This window comes from Syngnathus typhle, linkage group LG13, assembly GCF_033458585.1.
Source record: "Syngnathus typhle isolate RoL2023-S1 ecotype Sweden linkage group LG13, RoL_Styp_1.0, whole genome shotgun sequence".
Taxonomy (NCBI): Eukaryota; Metazoa; Chordata; class Actinopteri; order Syngnathiformes; family Syngnathidae; genus Syngnathus; species Syngnathus typhle.
This window is the reverse complement of record NC_083750.1, coordinates 12,714,486-12,732,849: the sequence shown is the minus strand read 5'-3', so window position 1 is coordinate 12,732,849 and position 18,364 is coordinate 12,714,486. Positions and strand designations below refer to the sequence as shown.

Genomic DNA, 18,364 nt, shown 5'->3' with positions numbered 1-18,364 from the left:
GCGAGAGCGCGCACGCCTCGAGTGGAAAGCGGAAACGAAAGACGATTTCTCTCTTGTACCCACTCCGTGTTCTTTGATGGTCAAGACTGCCTGTAACGTTAGCAACCACCCAGAACGGGGCGTTTAAACGTTCCAAACGAAAACGGTAACAGCACATCCAACGCGAACGTTTAGACTTACGTGGAATATAACGACGTTGGTAGCACCGCTGACGTTGATCGTAAAGGTAAGCGCCGACATAAATCGCCGCCGGGCGTGGTTTTAGTTTTGGATTCCCCGTGGGGGGATTGTCGGCTTTCGCTTCGTTCCGCAACGCTATCAGGCTAACGTTAGCTTCATGCTAACGGAGAGCTAAGCATCATCTCGTTTCACTGGCGTAAATTAAATTCACGCACTTTATATTTTTACACCATCGTGTTCGTGTGTGTGTTGCCATTTATTCTTCAAATTACATCCTGAAATGTGTCAGATTGATGCTAATGCTAAGTGCTAACTGCGCTGTCAAAAAAAAAGAAGCCTCGCCTGCTTCTGACAGCTCATCTCCATAGGCCAACATTACGTACATGTATCTACATGTAATATTCTATTGCCTATTTATACAGAAAACATGCAAAGCCAACCTTTTTTTATGTCAACGTGCGCCAACGGGCTGCAGTTAACGTGTATCTTTTTACAGCATCTGTCAAATTGTAACGTACAGTAGACCCGAATGTGGACGTACACACACACACACACACACACACACACACACACACACACACACACACACACACACACACACACACACACACACACACACACATACACACACACGCACCATCGACGACGCAACGCCTTGCTAAATAAAGGCAATAATCAAGTGGTGCTTGTGGATTGTTGTCTGCACTATTGGTTGTATTGATCAATTATGAGTGCCCCGCCCTAGTTTGCCATCTCAGCCCCTTATGTACCGATTTTGCACACTTTGAATAATCTTCAGATGAAATCAATGGGGATACCAACAAACATACCAGACATGCTGTATGAGAAACACTCCTTTAATGAGAAAACGTTGCTTCTGAATCGGTCAAACAGTCTTGCGACTGAACGTGCCTTTGGAAACCCATTAGGATTTGAGCAGACTCTAGTGACAATGTAACACTAAAGTGTTCATGTTCACCAAAATGCTCAAGAAGTCAAACGTACGTTGCATTAAAACTGCTCCGTCATCGAGATGTAGATGATATTCCAAACGATTGTATTCTTGTGAAAGAGGAAGTGACTTTCTGCCCCCTCCCCATTTAACAGCTGTTGGGTGAGCAATGTCACCGGCCCCCAGCTGCGACTGCCCCCACCTGGACTGTGTGGGGGAGATCACCAAGGAGGAGCTCATTCACAAATCTCATGTGAGTCCGTCCGTTTGTTTCTTTTTTCTATTATGACAATACCTGATGTGTTCTGGTCTGAACACAACATCGATGCTAATATGCATGCCGTATCTCCAGGGCCAATGTCAAGACTGTAAAGTTGGGGGACCAAATTTGTGGGCTTGTTTGGAGGTAAGACAAAAGAGTGAGAGCGAAAAGCCCGTCAAATGTAGGAAGGAAAAAGACATGGGTTGTATTTCTGTGTTACTAGAATGGCTGTGCATACGTTGGCTGCGGAGAGTCCCACGTGGATCACAGCACCGGACACTCGCAGGTGAGACTGAAAAGGTGCCCCTTACATGGCCCAAGAACGCCACATATCAAAGCGCTTAAACATGTCTGCCATAGTGAATCATTTAGACGGACGGACTCTTTCTTTGTTGTCTGGGCCTCTTTCCCTGCTGCTGTGTGACCGACCGCTAATGCAGCGTCCATCAATAATGCACACGGGCGGGTGACCCCCCCCCCCCCCCCGACTCACACTCGTCGCCAAAATACAAACGAATGTCCCCCCCCTCAAGTCACTCTCGTCTCCAAAATACAAATGACTCTTATCGTTGTCAGCTACTTCCAAAATGGCTTACTCCAACACTTTTTGGGTGTGTCTCAGATAAATCAAACTTTTGATGTGCTTGTGGCTGCAATGCAGGAGAGCAGCCACAACCTGACGGTCAACCTGACCACCCTGCGAGTGTGGTGTTATGCCTGTGGCAAGGAGGTCTTCTTGGAGCGTAAACTAGTCCCTCAGCCCCCGCAGTCTAACAGCAAGCCTCTGGCCTCCTCCCAGCAGGTACATGGCGCCCGCCACCCCTGCTGTCCTCTTATCATTTCGATTCGCACGACTTTCTTTATCTTATCATTTCTCTCTTACGTAACAATGTTTTTCCCTCTTGTCCAGATAACTAACCATTGATTTTGGTTTGCGTGTAACTCACTGAAGGGTAACAATAAAGCCTCTTCTCCTGCGAGCCCCACCTCTCTCCGCGTGACGCCCAACAGTGTTTGCGAAGATCTGGACATGGAGACGGAGGAAGAAGATGACATGCGTGCTCGTGGTAAGTAAGCCCCGCTGTGTTGAGACAAGAGACATGAGCCACTTTTGCTCTGTCTGCAAAAGCCAATATTGAGATATGAAATCATTTTTTTTTAATCAATTCCTTGACAGTGACTTAGGGCCAGCCACTTGTGTTTCTGATCGTTTGCTTAACTGCACTCCCGTTTCCCTTCCCAGGCTTGACCGGACTGAAGAACATCGGCAACTCGTGCTACATGAATGCCGCTCTTCAAGCCCTGTCCAACTGGTGTGCCATCTTTGACGTGACAATGCCACTTGATTTTGCTTTCCCTGCACGCAAGAATGTTGCCGTTATAAAAGAAGCCCAATTTGTCACACCCTGCGGGCTCGTATTTGTTTATTGGGCCCACCCTTTACGATTGGCCACTAAAATAACAACAAAGTTTTGTAGCAAACAGCAAAGCTCCTCTGCCGCATTTGTGCTCATGGAAAAGCTGGGCGTGAATTTGTGAACGAAATCACTTTCCTCAAGCGAGTGGGAATGCTCTGTGCTTTCCTTTAATAACGGTATTTATTTTTTGGGGAGGAGCAGTGTATTTCTCTTAGAGTCCGTCCGTCCGACCGTGACCAAGTGTCCTTTTGTCACAGCCCGCCGTTGACACAGTTCTTCTTGGAGTGTGGCGGTTTGGTGAGAACGGACAAGAAGCCGGCGCTCTGCAAGAGCTACCAGAAACTTGTGTCTGACCTGTGGCATAAGAACAGGTAGGCAACTTGTTCCTCTTGTTGAAAACAAATACCCGGTGCCCAAACTTCATGTCTGTGGCGTCATTGCAGACCATCCTACGTGGTGCCGACTAATCTGTTCCAGGGAATCAAATCCATCAACCCAATGTTCCGAGGATACTCTCAACAGGTGTGTGTGATGTTTCTTTCTTCTTCATAGGCGTGAGAACGGAGTGGCCTTGATGTCAACATTGGGTTGTGACGTCATGGAACATTCCTCGTGGCTTAATGCATCACCCAGTAATACGTTGTGATTTTCAAACTGTTCCGTCCCGCAGGACTCACAGGAGTTTCTGCGCTGCCTGATGGACCAGCTGCACGAAGAGCTGAAGGAGATGCTGCCCGAGCCGTACGAGCCGTCTGGCGGCGGCGGCGGCACGGTGGAAGGCGGCCCGTCCAGGGAAGATAACCACAACCAGTCGGACAGCGACTTTCAGTCCTGCGAGTCGTGCGGGTGCAGCGATCGGGCCGACGGCGAAGCAGCGCACGCGGGCGCGCCCGCTGTCGTCGTCGACAACGAGGCGGAGATGCTGATTCCCGAGCAGGACGACCTTCAGGCCAACAGGGAGTGGCAGAAGGAGAAGAACATGATTAACGACATCTACCGCAGCGGGGAGAACGCAGTGGCGGACATGGACAAAGAGGTGGACACCACCACTGAGACCACGCCCATTATCAGCAGTCAGGGACACATTAAGACGCAAAGCAGGACATCGGGTAAGGAGAAAATCCAAATTGATGTCATGATATCACACACCTGCCCTTCAGCTTGTGGTTAGAAAACACAGCATTGGGCAAAAAGCACTGGCAGCTTAACATTTGGCATCCCTCTCTCTCTCCCTCTCTCGCTCTCCTCCTCCTTCAGAGTCTTTTCCAGACATCCAAATGTCCAACCTCACAAGACCACAAAGTCCAGTCCCTATGGAGGGCCACAAAATGTCCAGCAGCCCGCCCAAAACTTCCTCTGTGTGGCCCAGTCTCAACAATGCACATAAGAAAGGTAAATGATAAGTTTCCTCGCAACAAATATCACTTTGACTGGCTGCTACTGGACAGCAGTTGTCATTCTTCATTGGTTGTTAGTATTCTGCTTGTTTCATTTTTCCTTCAACGGACATTTGTGGACGGAGCTCACTCATTCTTATGGCGTGTGTCCTCTCGCCGCCTGTCCGCAGCGATGAGCACGTTCTCCCCGGCCAAGACCAAGTGCCAAAGGAGGTACCGCAGCGTCATCTCGGACGTGTTTGACGGGACTATTGTGAGCTCGGTGCAGTGCCTCACCTGCGATCGGGTCAGTGTTATCATCTCCACTTACATGGGCGCACAGGCTCATTGACCACTCACTCACTTACCATCAGGTGTCGGTCACGCTGGAGAACTTCCAGGACATCTCCTTACCCATCCCGGGGAAAGAAGACCTGGCCAAACTGCACTCTGCTACCCACCAGACATCCTTGGTGAAAGCCGCCGGCTCTTGCGGGGAAGCGTACGCGCCGCAGGGCTGGATTGCATTTGTCATGGAATACATCAAGAGGTGCGTCCACATTTGCTATTTACACTGGAGCAGGTGTCATCCAACTTGTGGGCTCCTATTTCCAGCTGGTTCTGGGGTCCGGTGGTCACGCTACAAGATTGCCTCGCCGCTTTCTTTGCCAGGGATGAGCTGAAAGGTAAGCGAGCTGCTGCTGCTGCTGCTGCTGCTGCTGCTGCTGCTGCTGCTGCTGCTGATTATTTTCGGCATGGGGATAATCATTTCCGGGATTGACCTCATTGGGTATGTCTTTGATTTGTGGTGTGATTTTCTAGGCGACAACATGTACAGCTGCGAAAAATGCAAGAAGTAAGTTCCTTTAAGTTTTTTTTTTTCCATGAACGTTGGAAGGGTTTTTATTGATGTTTGTCATCCCCCCTCAAGGTTACGAAATGGAGTCAAGTTTTGCAAAATGCAAAGTTTGCCAGAGGTATCCCCCTCTTGACATCACAAAGAAGCTCAGCCTTGAAGCTCAGGCTCTTGATTGAAATGAATGTCTTTTCTTCTAGATTCTGTGTATCCACCTGAAACGCTTCAGGCATGAGCTGATGTTCTCCACCAAAATCGGAACCCACGTCTCCTTTCCTTTGGAGGGTCTGGACTTGCAGCCCTTCTTAGCCAAGGACAGCTCCACGCAGACTGCCAACTACGACCTGCTGTCAGTCATCTGCCACCACGGCACCGCCAGCAGTGAGTGGGCGGGCGGGCGGGCGGGCGCTGCTGGAAACGTGCTTGTGATGGTCTCACCACCTCTTCCCTTCCTTCTGCAGGTGGCCACTACATTGCATACTGCAGGAACGACATCAACAATCTCTGGTATGAGTTTGATGACCAAAGCGTGACTGAGGTGTCAGAGTCTTGCGTTCAGAACGCTGAGGCTTATGTGCTCTTCTACAAGTAAGCCAACACACTAACTAAACCTTGCATGCATAACATTGCAACCGACATCTATCTATCTCCAAGTCAGTGGGCCCCCCAATCTGGTTCAAACCTGTCCATAACTGTCAGACATAAAGGCACAGATGTTAGAGAAGTGTCTTATGAGAAGATTTCAAACTTCCGGTAGTTGAATGTCACTCTGGCACTGGATAACAAACAGCACATTGTGTCTACTCGCTCCCCAAAGGAAGAGCAACGAGGACGCCGTGAAGGAGCGAAATCGGGTGTCGAGCTTGCTCAACATGATGGAGCCCAGCCTACTGCAGTTCTACATTTCCCGCCAATGGCTCAACAAGTTCAAGACCTTCGCTGAGCCGGGGCCCATTTCCAATGACGATTTCCTCTGCTCGCACGGGGGTACCGTGACACATTTATAATTCGACATTTTGTGCGACAAGATCTGTTTTCCCTGAGTGTCTCTTTCCCACCGTGTCAGGTGTTCCGCCCAACAAAGCGGCCTACATTGAAGAGCTGGCTGTAATGGTCCCACAGAAGGTGTGGGACCACCTGTACGGCAGGTACGCCGACTGGTCTCGGCCGCTCTCGTCGTTCCCCCGGCAACTTAATGGCTATGGTTGTCTACGAAGGTACGGGGGAGGACCCGCCGTCAATCACCTGTACGTCTGCAACACGTGTCAGATTGAGGTGGAGAAGCTGGAGAAGCGGCGCAAGTCAGAGCTGGACATGTTTGTCCGAGTAAGTTGTCTCCCCGTCCACCGCCTTGTCAATGGAATGGCTCATTTTATGATGTCGGCGCCATTAACATTGTATGGGGGTTGATTTGGAGCCTCCGTTTTGTCTTCATCACCCAAGAGGGGGACGAGAGGTGTAAAGCCGATGAAAGCCTCATTATTAATGCAACCCGACGGATGGCTGCAGCTGCCTTGGCATCAAGAACGCAACCTGCTTCATTTCACAGAAGTGTGTTCAGAATGTCATGTCATGACGGCAAAGAAGCTGATGGATGTAGTTTCACTCGGTCACTTGATTTATTCTGCGTGAAATCCCCCGCCACCGCCTCTTCTTCCTTCCCACTGCTCGCTCGCTCGCTCACTCCTACCTCCACGTTTGCTCTCTCCGCAGCTGAACAAGGCCTTCCAGGATGAGGAGTCTCCGGTGGTCATATACTGCATCAGCATGCAGTGGTTCCGCGAGTGGGAGGGTTTTGTCAAAGGGAAAGACAACAGTAAGTGGATGTTGGAGTGTGACACAAATGAGTCATCGCAAAGAAGATGCAAAGTTGTCCCAATCAGTCGCTGGATGTGTCAGCCACAAAAAGAAGACGTGTCAAAAATGACACAGAAGCGTGAAACGGCTTGTTCTTAGCTTCCCGTGCACGACAACAACCTTTGACACTCATTGAGGTCTTTCTCTTTTTCCAGATCCACCAGGACCCATTGAGAATTCCAAGATAGCAGTGAACAAGACTGGCCATTTAACTCTCAAACCAGGTACAAAAAGTCATGTGGAATGTTTTCTCAATGTAATGTCTCTTCACTTGTGACAATATGGTGGAACTTCTACAAAAGTGGTTGACTTACTCTTTTTTCGTTTTGTTTTAGCCTTTAGGAAATATTGATCAGCATAACACCTTTGTTAACTGATCAGGCAATGTTTCAAGTCACATTTGAACTTTCTGATACAAGTGACACTTTTAAAGCCATTTCAATGAGTTTTACATGACCAGGCCTATGTGTTCATTTTAAAAATCCGACATGGCCCTCGAGCACAAGAATTTGCAACTCATTAACATTGCTTCTCCGTGTCTCGGCAGGCGCCGACTCGGGCCAGATCTCCGAGGAGACGTGGAACTTCCTGCACGCCATCTACGGCGGCGGACCGCTGGTGACCGTGCGGCCCAGTGTGGTTGCCGGCCACCAGGAAGCAGACGCCTCGCACCAGTCAGAGGAAAAGATCGAGGTGGAGACGCGCTCGCTTTAAAAAAAAAAAAAAAAAAAAAAAAAAAAGCAGACAGAGAATGAGCAAACAAGATAAAATCAACAAGGCCTTTTTTTTTTTTTGCACTTGGATTGGAAACACATTCAGGCAAAAAAAAAAAAAAAAAAGACGCCAACATTATCTGCTTATGCGACAGTCTGCTCCGAAAAGGGAATCCAAACTTTGTCGTATTGTACAAATGTGTATATGTTTCTATTAGCACTGCAGTTGTCTCGTGTCACTATTTTAAATGTGTGCGGCTAGATAACAACCACAAAAAAAAAAAAAAAAATGACACGGAATGCCATTTTATTTTGACCAAATGAGCACATGTAGCAAGTGTTCATGACACTTGTACTATAGCACTTCCACCGACGGACATCTTAAGGTTATGAAGGGACAGACGAGTCTCAGGAATTCATTGTCGAGTGTTTTGTGGTACAGAGCAGCGCTTCTCAACTGGCCTGGTGGCTTCTTTTCTCTTGAAATTGTCATCATTCGATAGCATTCCATGCCTCACTTTGCCCCACTCTCATGAGGTAGACAGAAGAGCTGCGCCCATCTGTTTTGGATACCTGCTTCGGATTTGAATGAATTCACAAGTGAGGTTTTGGCAAGTACTTGCCCTGGTAACAAGCCCAATTGGCAGAGTCCCCTGTCCGATTCCGGGAATGTGTCCTTGCGAATTCTGCTTGCGGGAAAACTGGCTTGGGCAGGCTCAATTTAAAAAAAAAAGAAAAGCACCCCTTTTCATGGGGATCAAAATAGTCACAAAAAAAAAAGCTGTATTCCGTGTCGCCCTCTTGTCTTTAGATTTGGGCAAATTACTGAGTAGACATTCGTACCTGAGAGCCCAAGAATCTATCCAAAATCTCTTGCCAATTGAGCTCACCACAACTGTCGCTAACCAAAACAGCAGCACCAAACGACAACCGTGTCGTTTACGTAGCCTTTTGCTTCCACCGGTTGAGAATCGCTGTTTTGACGCACAAAGGGGCATGCGGATGTTTGAATGTAATAATGGTGTATGTCGGTTAAGATTCAGCACTTGCTTATTTATCACGGACAAGAATGTTAGTTGTTTTCTTTTGTATATACATCGTGAAATACGAATGCATGCTTTTAACATTGAAATCTCACAACTCCTAACTGTGCACGAGCTATCCTAGCTAGACACAACACCGCAGTATAGTAAGTAGTAATCGGCAGCATTAATCGAGGACATTGTTTTGCATATCGGATGCCGTATGTGTTAACCGATGGACCGTTAGTCAGTAAGACCAATTCGGATTTTCTTTTTTGATGCCTCGCACAATAAAAGAAAAAACAAAACATGGATGAAATCCTGATGAATGTGTGCTCATCTTGATTAATCCACAACATAAATGAATCTTGCCCACATTCCTCTTGATGAAAAAGGAGTAGCTCAACCGAGGGCCGCTGTCCAACACGTCTCCCTCCTCCAACACGATTGATTGAAATGATCAGGCTTCTTCAGGCCACAATGATCATTTGAAACGTGTGTTGGCGAAGGGAGACCTTCAAAACAAGCCGAGCGCAACTCCAGACACGGATCAAAATCATAGTGCTTTATTCATACCAATCAGTAATGGCACTTGGTGTTTCAAATGAGACATCACTGGTGATGAAAAAAGAATCAAGTGTTGATGAATGAGCTTTGTTTACAAAAGGTTGGTCAGAATGGAGTCCTATGATGGGATCGGGAACAGGAAGTAGAAATCTGCCAAAATAAAAACAGCACACACTGACTGAGTGAGATTCAATTGCATGCAAGGCTCTAGCTGAGAATCATAGCTAGGGAAAGTACAATGGGAAGTAGAAACCTCTCAAAAGGAAAGCAATGCTTCAAATGCACATTGGTAGAAGATCCCAAAAGTCTTTTGTTCATAAAAAGTTGCTCCAAAGCAACTCTTGATGAGTCCAACCAAAAGCAAGCAAGCAGTCACAACATGAAGGCTTTTTCCTACGAAGTCATCATAATGCTTGTGATCCACATTTGCTGTAGTTTAGAAAGCATTTCAAGGCCACCAGAAGCCAAACATGTTGCCGAGTGCGGCAAGCGAATGTCGCCCTCGCCTCAGTGTACTCGCACACCCGAGCCCGAGCTCGAGCCGGAGCCGGAGCGCTCGGCTGCACTGTAAAAAACATGGCTGCGAGCGAGCGTGCAGTCACCGTACGGAAGTGAGGTACGTGCTACATTCTTTTGAAGGCTCCGCAAATGTTGAACCAGACTACGGAGCGTTTCTATTGTCTGGAGGGGGGACAACACAAACGGCCGGACTGTTTGTGAACGACCGCCGCCGTTTGCAAATTAAACGGCAAAGTTGGGAGCGGAACAATCGGCTAAGCTAGTGTGGCTAACGCTTAGCTACAGGCAGACTGCCACGATTCTCCCTACCGGTTTTATCAACTCGCCTAGCCTAGCAGAGACGCTTCTCGAGTCGAATGGATTCACGTGGAAGCCCCGCCACACCGGACTCTCCTTAGGTAGCCTCTTTACTCATTTCGGCCGTTTACGGCTCGCCACCGTGCCGTATTTAGACGCGGCTCGAACGAGGAGTTTGTCCCATTGAAGCGCTAACCAAGCGGTGTTTTGCAGTCAAGTTACTGCTAACATTTAGCTCGCTCGCTCGCCCACCGCCCCCGGCTGCGCTCTTGATATGAAGCTATACTTGTGTGTATTATATTTAAGATTTTTTATTTATTTATTTAACTCAACGGATTGTATTCCAGTTTTGGGTCACACCTCAGTCTCGGTTGAGTAGCAACCGGTTCCTGCTGCACATGCCAAGCAAGGACGCGGGGATCCGAGCCCCTGTACTCGGGATGCACGCCACGCCACCCCGTGGATGTCACGTTGACGCTAGGCCCCAATGGAAGTGTGGAGACGAAAGTAGAGTCAAAAGTAACAAGCATACTAGGCTTTAAATTTAGGACAAACGTCTCCGAAAATTGCTAGCTTGTTTTTCTTTAGCCAGCGCTCTTGGCTTGTTTGGCAGGTGTGCTCATGCATAATTGTGCACATTGTCTGCCTTTAACACTGTCTTATATGACATGCTTTGATGACTTTTGGACGAAATTGTCAATGCTAACACGAGCATTTCACTTTCAAGCCGGGCATGCATGTTTTTAAAGCGGTTTGACATGATCAGTCAGTATACAGCCTCTTAAATCGTGCCAAATTCCTAACGTAATCAATGAGCTCCCCCCAAAAAGTTAGTTTATGAGGCACTAACATCGTGTTTCCACTTTGTCAATGTTTATGAACGATAGTGAAAAGGTTGAGCAAAGCAACCAGCAAAAATAGAGCTCAGTTCAGCATCTGGGATTTGTCTATACAGACCTTAGTTTTGAAATCAAGCAAAACTCGATTGAAATATTCAAGGAATCTAATGAGCTACTGCTGCGACCATGTATCCATCCCCTTGGCTGCGTTCTGTGCAAACTGCACGGCTGGGTAAATGCAACGTTGCCGGATCTCTGTGAAAGAGGCTGACTTCAAACTAAAAAGGAAGTCCTGAATGAAGGCATCCTCCCGCTTGACCTTATCATGCTTGGAAATCCTGTGAAGGTTTTCTAAGGCTGTCAATTTGACCCTGAAACAGGTTCCTACTGTTTTCCCATTGGGAGCAATTGATTCTCAGAATGTTGCTCTTTATTTCCAGTGTGGATGGAGAGTACATACCGAAGGAAGGCAGCGTTTGTTAGCTAATTACCTCTGCTGCTACGAGCTAGGCTGCAACGATATGTTAGCGTTTATTCGACCGAGCTGATCGCTTTTCCTCCCCGAGAAGAGCTAACGAGCGTGCCTCGTTAATTTGTTGCGTTGAAGTGAATGTAGAGCGTCGGCTCCTTTCGCCTCCTTCCTGTTTTACGCATGGACGCGTCAAGTTAGCCGTCTCAGCAGCCGGCCGACTGGCCGACCGGCATCAGCAGAGTGCAAGTGATGTGTGCACGTTAAACCGTGATTGACGCTGCGAGTTGCCCAAATGCACAAAACTGCTTGCAGAAAGATCCAAATCAAAATGCTCTCCACGAACGAGCACTGGCGTCAACAGCATGTCTTATCAGGGATGCGCAAAGAGGAAATGCAAACTTTCCAAAATAAAAGAAAATCTCCAGCTATCCCAAAGCGCCGGCGTTCATTTAACGCGGTACAAAAGTAATGGCACCGAGCTTTTGTCTTCTCTGCTCGAATGTGTCCTCTTCATGGTCATGTCTGTCTCCGCGGTGCTAATTGATGTGCTCCTTTTCAACTCCTTTTACGACCCGCACTGTAACGACTCAATGTGACTTTCGAATGCCGGACCGACACCTTTTATTTTTTATGGCGCTTTTTAGATTCATTAGCGGGATTAACCTGGCACTCTCTTCTTACGTCATGTTTGGTTGAAGGCAGTCAGCCCTGTGCGCCAACTTATTTCTTTTATTTTAATGCTGCACCAGACCTCATTTATTGTCTGAACGCGTTTAACATCTCGCTTGAATGTATTCATTCCGGCCGGGTAAGTGGGCGAAAATAAATCTTTCCTTCACACAGCCATTGCGAGTTGCTTCATTCCTATCATCAGATGCGCGATAGCGGCCAGCCAATTACACGCTGCAGTCATTAGCGGCATAGCAGTCGAGTCAGGCAAATAGATTGCTAACCCTCCAGATTTTACATTCACAGTAGTGTGTGTCTTTGCAGGTGCCCACGTTCCGCCGCACCAGGATGAGGAGATTGTAGGCAGCCGCCGTAGTATGGCCGCGTCCCGTTCCTCGCGCGTCACAAGGTCATCGGTGGGGCTCAATGGATTGGACGAGAACTTTTGTGGGCGCACGCTCAGGAACCGCAGCATCGCCCAGCCGGAAGAGTCGGCCGTGGCTCCGCTGCCCAGGGCTCGCTCGCCCAAGAAGAGGCAGGAGTCCCGCCAGGACTCCAGGCAGCTGGCCAAACAGGACATCAAGCCGCTGTCCAAGCCGGACCCTAAGAAGGAGAAGACCAAGCAGGATGCGAAAGAGGACACTGACAACCCGTCGGTCCAGGACTCAGAGCGGCACATCTCGTTGGAGGGACGGTTAAAGGACTGTAATAGTTCTCCGGCGGGCGAGCAGGACTTTTTGGCCGGTCCTCGCAAACGGAGTGGCTCGTGTCTGGAAAACGACGTCAGCCCCCAAAAGTCGGAACATTGCGATCAAGGGAACGGGGTGCCGGATGCTCCTCCTTTAATCAAAAGGGCCAAGCGGTGTTCCCGAGTCGGGGAATCTCGGGAACGCCAGGAGGACGCCGGGAGCCCCGAGTGTCCCGTCTCTCTTCCTGAACCTTGCGAGGGGAACGCTCGCGTAGACGTTCCCGCCCGGAACTCCGACTTAGCTCCCGACTCACCTGTCCTCAAGGAAGAGAAAGGGGAGCTGGCCAAAGATGGCCGGGTGGCGCATGAAGGGGCGCCCGAGTCCCCCAATGCTCATAAGGCCTCAAACGGGCTCGGGGACAACACAGCGGAGAACCTCGCCGAAGAGTCTTCGAGCCCGGTCTCCGCCGTCGGCTACCCGCCGCTGCTCAACGGCGGCCGGGCCGAGGCGCCCCCGTCTCCCCGCCCCACGGTGCCTTGTACGAACTCTAGTCCGGCGCGCACGGAGGTCGCCGCCTCAGCGGAGCCGCCCGCTTGGTTCTCCCCGGCCCCTCCGGAGGATCCGCTGCCTGAGCTGGTGGTAGCCGGGGAGCAGGAAGTGGAGGACGTAGAGGTGGACGTGGTGGGTGACCCCCTTTGTTTGGCCGGCGAGGAGCAGGTGATGGACAGCGAGGGCGACGGAAATGGTCGCCCGCATACGCCGGTGCAGGACACCGCCGCCGCTTCGCCTTCCCCCGCCACCTACAACAGTAACTCAGGAGAAACAACCCCCCCGCTGGCGACGAGCCCGCCCGCCGAGCCCGGGCGCACGGCCCTGTCTTTTGCCGAGCTCTACGAACACAGGTACACCCTGCGGACTTCGCCCCGCAAGGCCAAGGCCTGCTCTCCACCTCGAGACGCCGCCGCCCCGAAGGAGGACGGGGAGGCGTCGGAGGGGATGGACGAGGACTTTCTCGCTCCTTCGGACTCTTTGTGTCGCCCTGACCACCACGAGACGGGCCGCGCGGAGCCCGGAGACGAGACGGGCCGCGACGACGGCGCCCCTGTGGTGCCCGGAGACGTGGGCAAGGAAGCGGTGTGCAGTCACGCCGCAGAGGAAGAAGAAGAGGAAGAGGAGGAGCCAGACGTGTATTACTTTGAATCCGACCACCTGGCTCTGAAACATAACAAAGAGTACGTACGTGCAAGGGACTTTGGCCTTCCCTTTGGCTTTGCCGCCCCGCTCGTGTCGCTCAGCCTAATCTTTCCACTGTTGCCTTTTTTCTCGTCTGCTCTGTCAAATAATCCTGCCATGCTCTTGATTTGAATGGGATTTGTAGCTGGTAAAAATTGAAATAATGCGGCGTAATACCCTGAAACCCTCTAGCGTCCAATGCAGTCTGCTTTGTGACAATATGTGTAAATAGGTTTCAGGCTCACACATTGAATAGGCAAAAGCAGTGCTCCCCACTAAGCATCGCACCTGCAGAATGTTGATTTTAAAAAAACAAGTTCACTTTCGGTTTACATTACGGAGGTCACGCTAGCCGACTTTAAAACACAACCGCGTCAACCTCTCTCTCTCGTTTCACATTCAGCGCAGGCGGCAAAGTAACCGGATCGAGTTTCTGCGACGAGATTCAATGGAGCCCACAATCGATACAAGCTGGGAGTCATTTAAAGGAAGCGTGACTCTGCCTTTTGAGACTGGAACTCTCCATCCATATGTGTCACTTGGGGTTGGAGTGCGAGCTTGTTTTCATTTTGTCCAATTGCGCTGGGAAAGTCACCATTCCAGTAACTACCCTGTTTGCTCGTGAAACAGTGAGAATTAACAAGATATTCTTATTTGGTCCCACGGTTTGAGGATCCCCGGGTTATAGTACCATTTTTGTAGTCCGATCTCCTCCATTTTTGTGCTTCCAAAATGGACGTCTATCTGAATATTGAATGTTTGAGGAGCCCGCCACGTCGTGTTAACGGAGACGGACGCGTGCCTTTGAGTCAGTCCCGCTCGCGTCGCCTTTCTCTCACCCCCGCAAAATGCCAAACTCTGATGCCGCCAGCCGGTGCCAGCGTTCTGCTACTAGCTAGAGACGCATTAGCTGGAATGGAGTCATTCACATGATGTTCTTTCAGTTACCAGAGGTTGTTGCAGACCATCGCCGTTCTCGAGGCCCAGCGCACGCAGGCCATCCTGGACTTGGAGACGTTGGCGCGGCACCGAAGAGAGGCCCTGGCTGACCCCATCACCTTTGTGGAGCGGCTGCAGAAGAGGGTAAGCCAAATCAACGGGTCGGAGTTTGATTGAGAGCAATTTGGCCATTTTGGCCCGGCGTACTTACTGCATCGGTGTTTATTGCTTGGAATATTCCCAAAGTGGCAGTGGGTTATTCAAAGCCTCTTCTGACTGAAGTGCACTTCCCAAAATGCAGTCACTGTTGCTAAGTTACTTCTGAACAAAAGTCCCAATTCGGTATTCACCTTTTTATTCTTTGACAACAGACATGGAGGGAGCAGTCAAGCCTTTGAAAACAATATGTGTCTCTTTGTGTCGTCTGGCAGATGCAAATGAATCATCACGCCGAAAAACTCGCTTGCAAAGCTTGTTTGGTAACATCAAATCTCCGAAGGCGTGGATCAAAAAAGAAAACTTGTTTTGAATAATGTCGTATTCATGTCATTTTTCCCAAACCCAAGAGGGGATCTGAAAAGACGTCTGGTTTATTTTCGTTCAACGTCACCCAGCCCTACTTGTTGCATTTCGGCGGCTTTCTTCAGGTGACTCTGGGACTGCCGTGTCCCCAGCGTGTGGTTCAGCTCCCGGACCTGGCGTGGGAGCAGTACACCTCTGGCCTTGGGGATTTCCAGAGGGAGTTCTGCGACAAGAAACGGAAAACCAGGCGGCTCAAGCTCATCTTTGACAAAGGTGTGGCAGTGGTCGAAAATGGACACCTTTTCACATGCTCTAAATGGTTTTACCCCTTCCTTCCTTCCTTCCTAGGTTTGCCCGCCCGACCCAAAAGTCCCGTCGAGCCCAAGAAAGACTGTGAAGCCTCCACCTTGTACTCGTCACTCCCCACTAGTGACGCCCCAGAGAATGGCAGGCAGACACAGGTCCGAATTAAGCAGCTGAATGCATCATCCCCTAAGAGTCCTGTCCTTCTTATATGGGTCTGCCATTTAACATGCTGTTGCTCTGCGTCTACAGATGATCCGGGGTAGGCTTTGTCACTCCAGCAAGCCCGACACCTTTAACCAGCTGTGGACGGCGGACGAGCAGGTAATAAAAAGCACACGTATGAACACAGTCGTGCGGCAGACTTGTCGCTCACCGTCGCACGTCCTCCGTGTTGGCTTTGGACCCGTTAGAAGAAACTGGAAGAGCTGCTTATCAAGTTTCCTCCCGAGGAGGTGGAGTCCAAAAGGTGGCAGAAGATCGCAGACGGGTTGGGCAACCGGACGGCCAAACAGGTCAAATGAGTTGACTGCAAATTTGAGTCATTGATTCCTTCCAATGGATTTGAATCAATGAATATTTGTTGGATCTGATTCCCTGTGACATGGTTGCAGGTTGCTAGCAGGGTGCAGAAGTACTTCATTAAACTGACAAAAGCTGGAATCCCCGTGCCCGGAAGGACCCCCAACCTGTACATGTACACTAAGAAGGTACGCTAACGCCTTGGCACCATCTAGTCTTTAAAAAAAGAAAGAAAGACTACCCCCTCAACCCCCCCCCCCCCCCCCCCACACACACACACACGGAAAATAGCGCATGCTTGTCGTTGTTTGTTGGCCAGGCGACCAGCAAGAGGCAGCACCACCTCAACAAACACCTCTCCCGGCCCTCCACCTTCCTCACCTCCTACGAGCCTCCCGTCTTCATGGATGACGATGACGACGACGACGAGCGGGCGGCGTTCTACGGCGCCATGCACGACCCCGCAGACGACGACGACTCGGTCGGTTTGCGCGCTTTCTTCTTCTTCTTCTTCATCGGATCGGATTCAATGACTTCATACGTAGACACTGCGGGCGGCGCCGGATCACCGTGGTCGCTTCATCGTTTGTTTGGGTGTGTCGCCAGGACGACGATGGCATCCCCGTGGACCTGCGTCATCTGCCAGAGTACAAAGAGCTGCTGGAGCTGAAGCGTCTGAAGAAACAAAAGGTTCAGGAGCTCTGCGAGGACAAGGCCGGCGTGCGACACTTGGGATACAAGGTGACGCGCCTTCCAACCATCGGCATTGCGCTTTCAAAAGTATGTCACCCGCATTCTGTGCGTGTGTAGTGCGACGTGTGCGGCGTGGAACCCATCCAGGGTGTGCGCTGGCACTGTCAAGATTGTCCCCCGGACAGCACCGTGGATTTCTGCGCCAACTGCTCAGACTGGTCAGTGGCGAGACATGCGCGCTTCATGAAGTGAACTCCTCACAGTCACTTTTAGTATTTCACAGAGCACTAGTCGAGTTGAGCCCTCCCTTTTTCCGTTCCCCGGTGCAGCTTGTTCAAGACCGAGACCCACAAGCCCAATCACCACTTGGACCCCGTGTACCAGCCCGACACTTTACTGGACCGTGACTACCGCCTGCCACAGAGCACCAGCTACAACTACCTGGATCCCAACTACTTCCCGGCCAACAGATGACAGACGAGCGGCAGTAGCTCCACCGCACGCACACGTTCTCTTTCTTTCTCTCCAGCGCGCATGGCTCCATCGCTCAAGCCGTGCCGGAACGCCAGCTTCGTAGGAGGGGGAGCGGAGCGGCGCCGCTGCCGCCGAGTGGCCGGCCGGCCAAGTCGCCGCCGGGCGGGCCTCAGCGATGGATATTTTAAAGAAAAAGACAAAACAAAAAAAAGTGAAGGCCACATTCCCGCGCGTCAAGAGTGGCGCTTTGTCGCGCTTCCACATTTCAAATGCCAACACAGCGGTTTTTGTTTTTTTATTTTACCCCCCTCCCACACCACACTCACCCGTCAGTGTTTGCCGCTATGGATCACGTGAAGCGTTTATGATGACCAGTAGTTGGCGCTAGATGTTGTGTGTGTGTGTGTGTGCCATTGAAAATAATACAAAACGAAAAAATATTGTTTAGTCCGTCATCTTTCGGTTGAAGCTCATGGAAAAAGATTGTATTTTTATTAAGCTATTTAAAAAAAAAAAAGAAAAAAAAATTTTGAGGTGGTGCTCCGTGCCTCCACGTTTTTATACACACACTCACTCACTCGCCCACGCACGCACGCACGCCCATAGGTCTTGTTTGTGCTGACTAGACACCATTCTCACCTATCCCCCCGGAAAGCCTCCTTCCCTCCTTCCCTCCCTCCCTCCGTCCCCTCCTGCTTAAATATCTGTGTATAACAAGTCTGTTCTTATGTTAAGAAAATAATAAAATAATGTACAAAAAATGCTAGAGGAGACGCGTGGAAATAAAAAGTTTGTGAAAATACTTTTGCTGTCCATGTTTCTTATTGACAGATGAGTCCAGCCACTTGTTGAACCTCTTAAATAGTACTAAATGTTACTTATCAGAATAATCTGTCTTTCTAAACATAGTTAATTGAATTGAAACTTGTTTTGGCACAATTCAATGAATGAATGAACACGAGTTGAATCCGTTTTATGAAATTCAAACAA

At 49.8% G+C, this 18,364-nt stretch overlaps 2 protein-coding genes across 4 annotated transcripts; both read left to right on the top strand.

Annotated features, from left to right (window-relative positions):
* Nucleotides 1–17: 17 nt before the first annotated feature.
* usp33 (ubiquitin specific peptidase 33) lies at nucleotides 18–12,552 on the top strand. Of its 2 annotated transcripts, XM_061296115.1 has the most exons (25): nucleotides 18–226; nucleotides 1,288–1,385; nucleotides 1,485–1,538; nucleotides 1,618–1,680; nucleotides 2,056–2,196; nucleotides 2,347–2,461; nucleotides 2,638–2,707; nucleotides 3,070–3,183; nucleotides 3,256–3,334; nucleotides 3,483–3,921; nucleotides 4,070–4,204; nucleotides 4,380–4,495; nucleotides 4,563–4,738; nucleotides 4,804–4,874; nucleotides 5,011–5,044; nucleotides 5,120–5,165; nucleotides 5,245–5,425; nucleotides 5,506–5,632; nucleotides 5,862–6,031; nucleotides 6,111–6,192; nucleotides 6,262–6,370; nucleotides 6,758–6,860; nucleotides 7,057–7,125; nucleotides 7,449–7,594; nucleotides 12,324–12,552. In XM_061296115.1, exons 2-25 carry the CDS (start codon nucleotides 1,302–1,304, stop codon nucleotides 12,360–12,362), a joined length of 2,763 nt encoding a protein of 920 aa, XP_061152099.1. In that variant the 5' UTR covers nucleotides 18–226; nucleotides 1,288–1,301; the 3' UTR covers nucleotides 12,363–12,552. The 2 variants fall into 2 exon arrangements, with proteins under 2 accessions (XP_061152099.1, XP_061152098.1); XM_061296114.1 differs by lacking the exon at nucleotides 12,324–12,552 and having other exon boundaries at nucleotides 4,335–4,495; nucleotides 7,449–8,961.
* zzz3 (zinc finger, ZZ-type containing 3) lies at nucleotides 12,377–17,928 on the top strand. 2 transcript variants are annotated; one of them, XM_061296112.1, is made up of 12 exons: nucleotides 12,377–13,920; nucleotides 14,866–15,004; nucleotides 15,292–15,339; nucleotides 15,427–15,655; nucleotides 15,731–15,843; nucleotides 15,938–16,009; nucleotides 16,099–16,200; nucleotides 16,300–16,395; nucleotides 16,527–16,688; nucleotides 16,814–16,948; nucleotides 17,018–17,118; nucleotides 17,230–17,928. In XM_061296112.1, exons 1-12 carry the CDS (start codon nucleotides 12,377–12,379, stop codon nucleotides 17,372–17,374), a joined length of 2,886 nt encoding a protein of 961 aa, XP_061152096.1. In that variant the 3' UTR covers nucleotides 17,375–17,928. The 2 variants fall into 2 exon arrangements, with proteins under 2 accessions (XP_061152096.1, XP_061152097.1); XM_061296113.1 differs by lacking the exon at nucleotides 15,292–15,339 and having other exon boundaries at nucleotides 15,508–15,655.
* The last annotated feature ends 436 nt before the right edge of the window (nucleotides 17,929–18,364 follow it).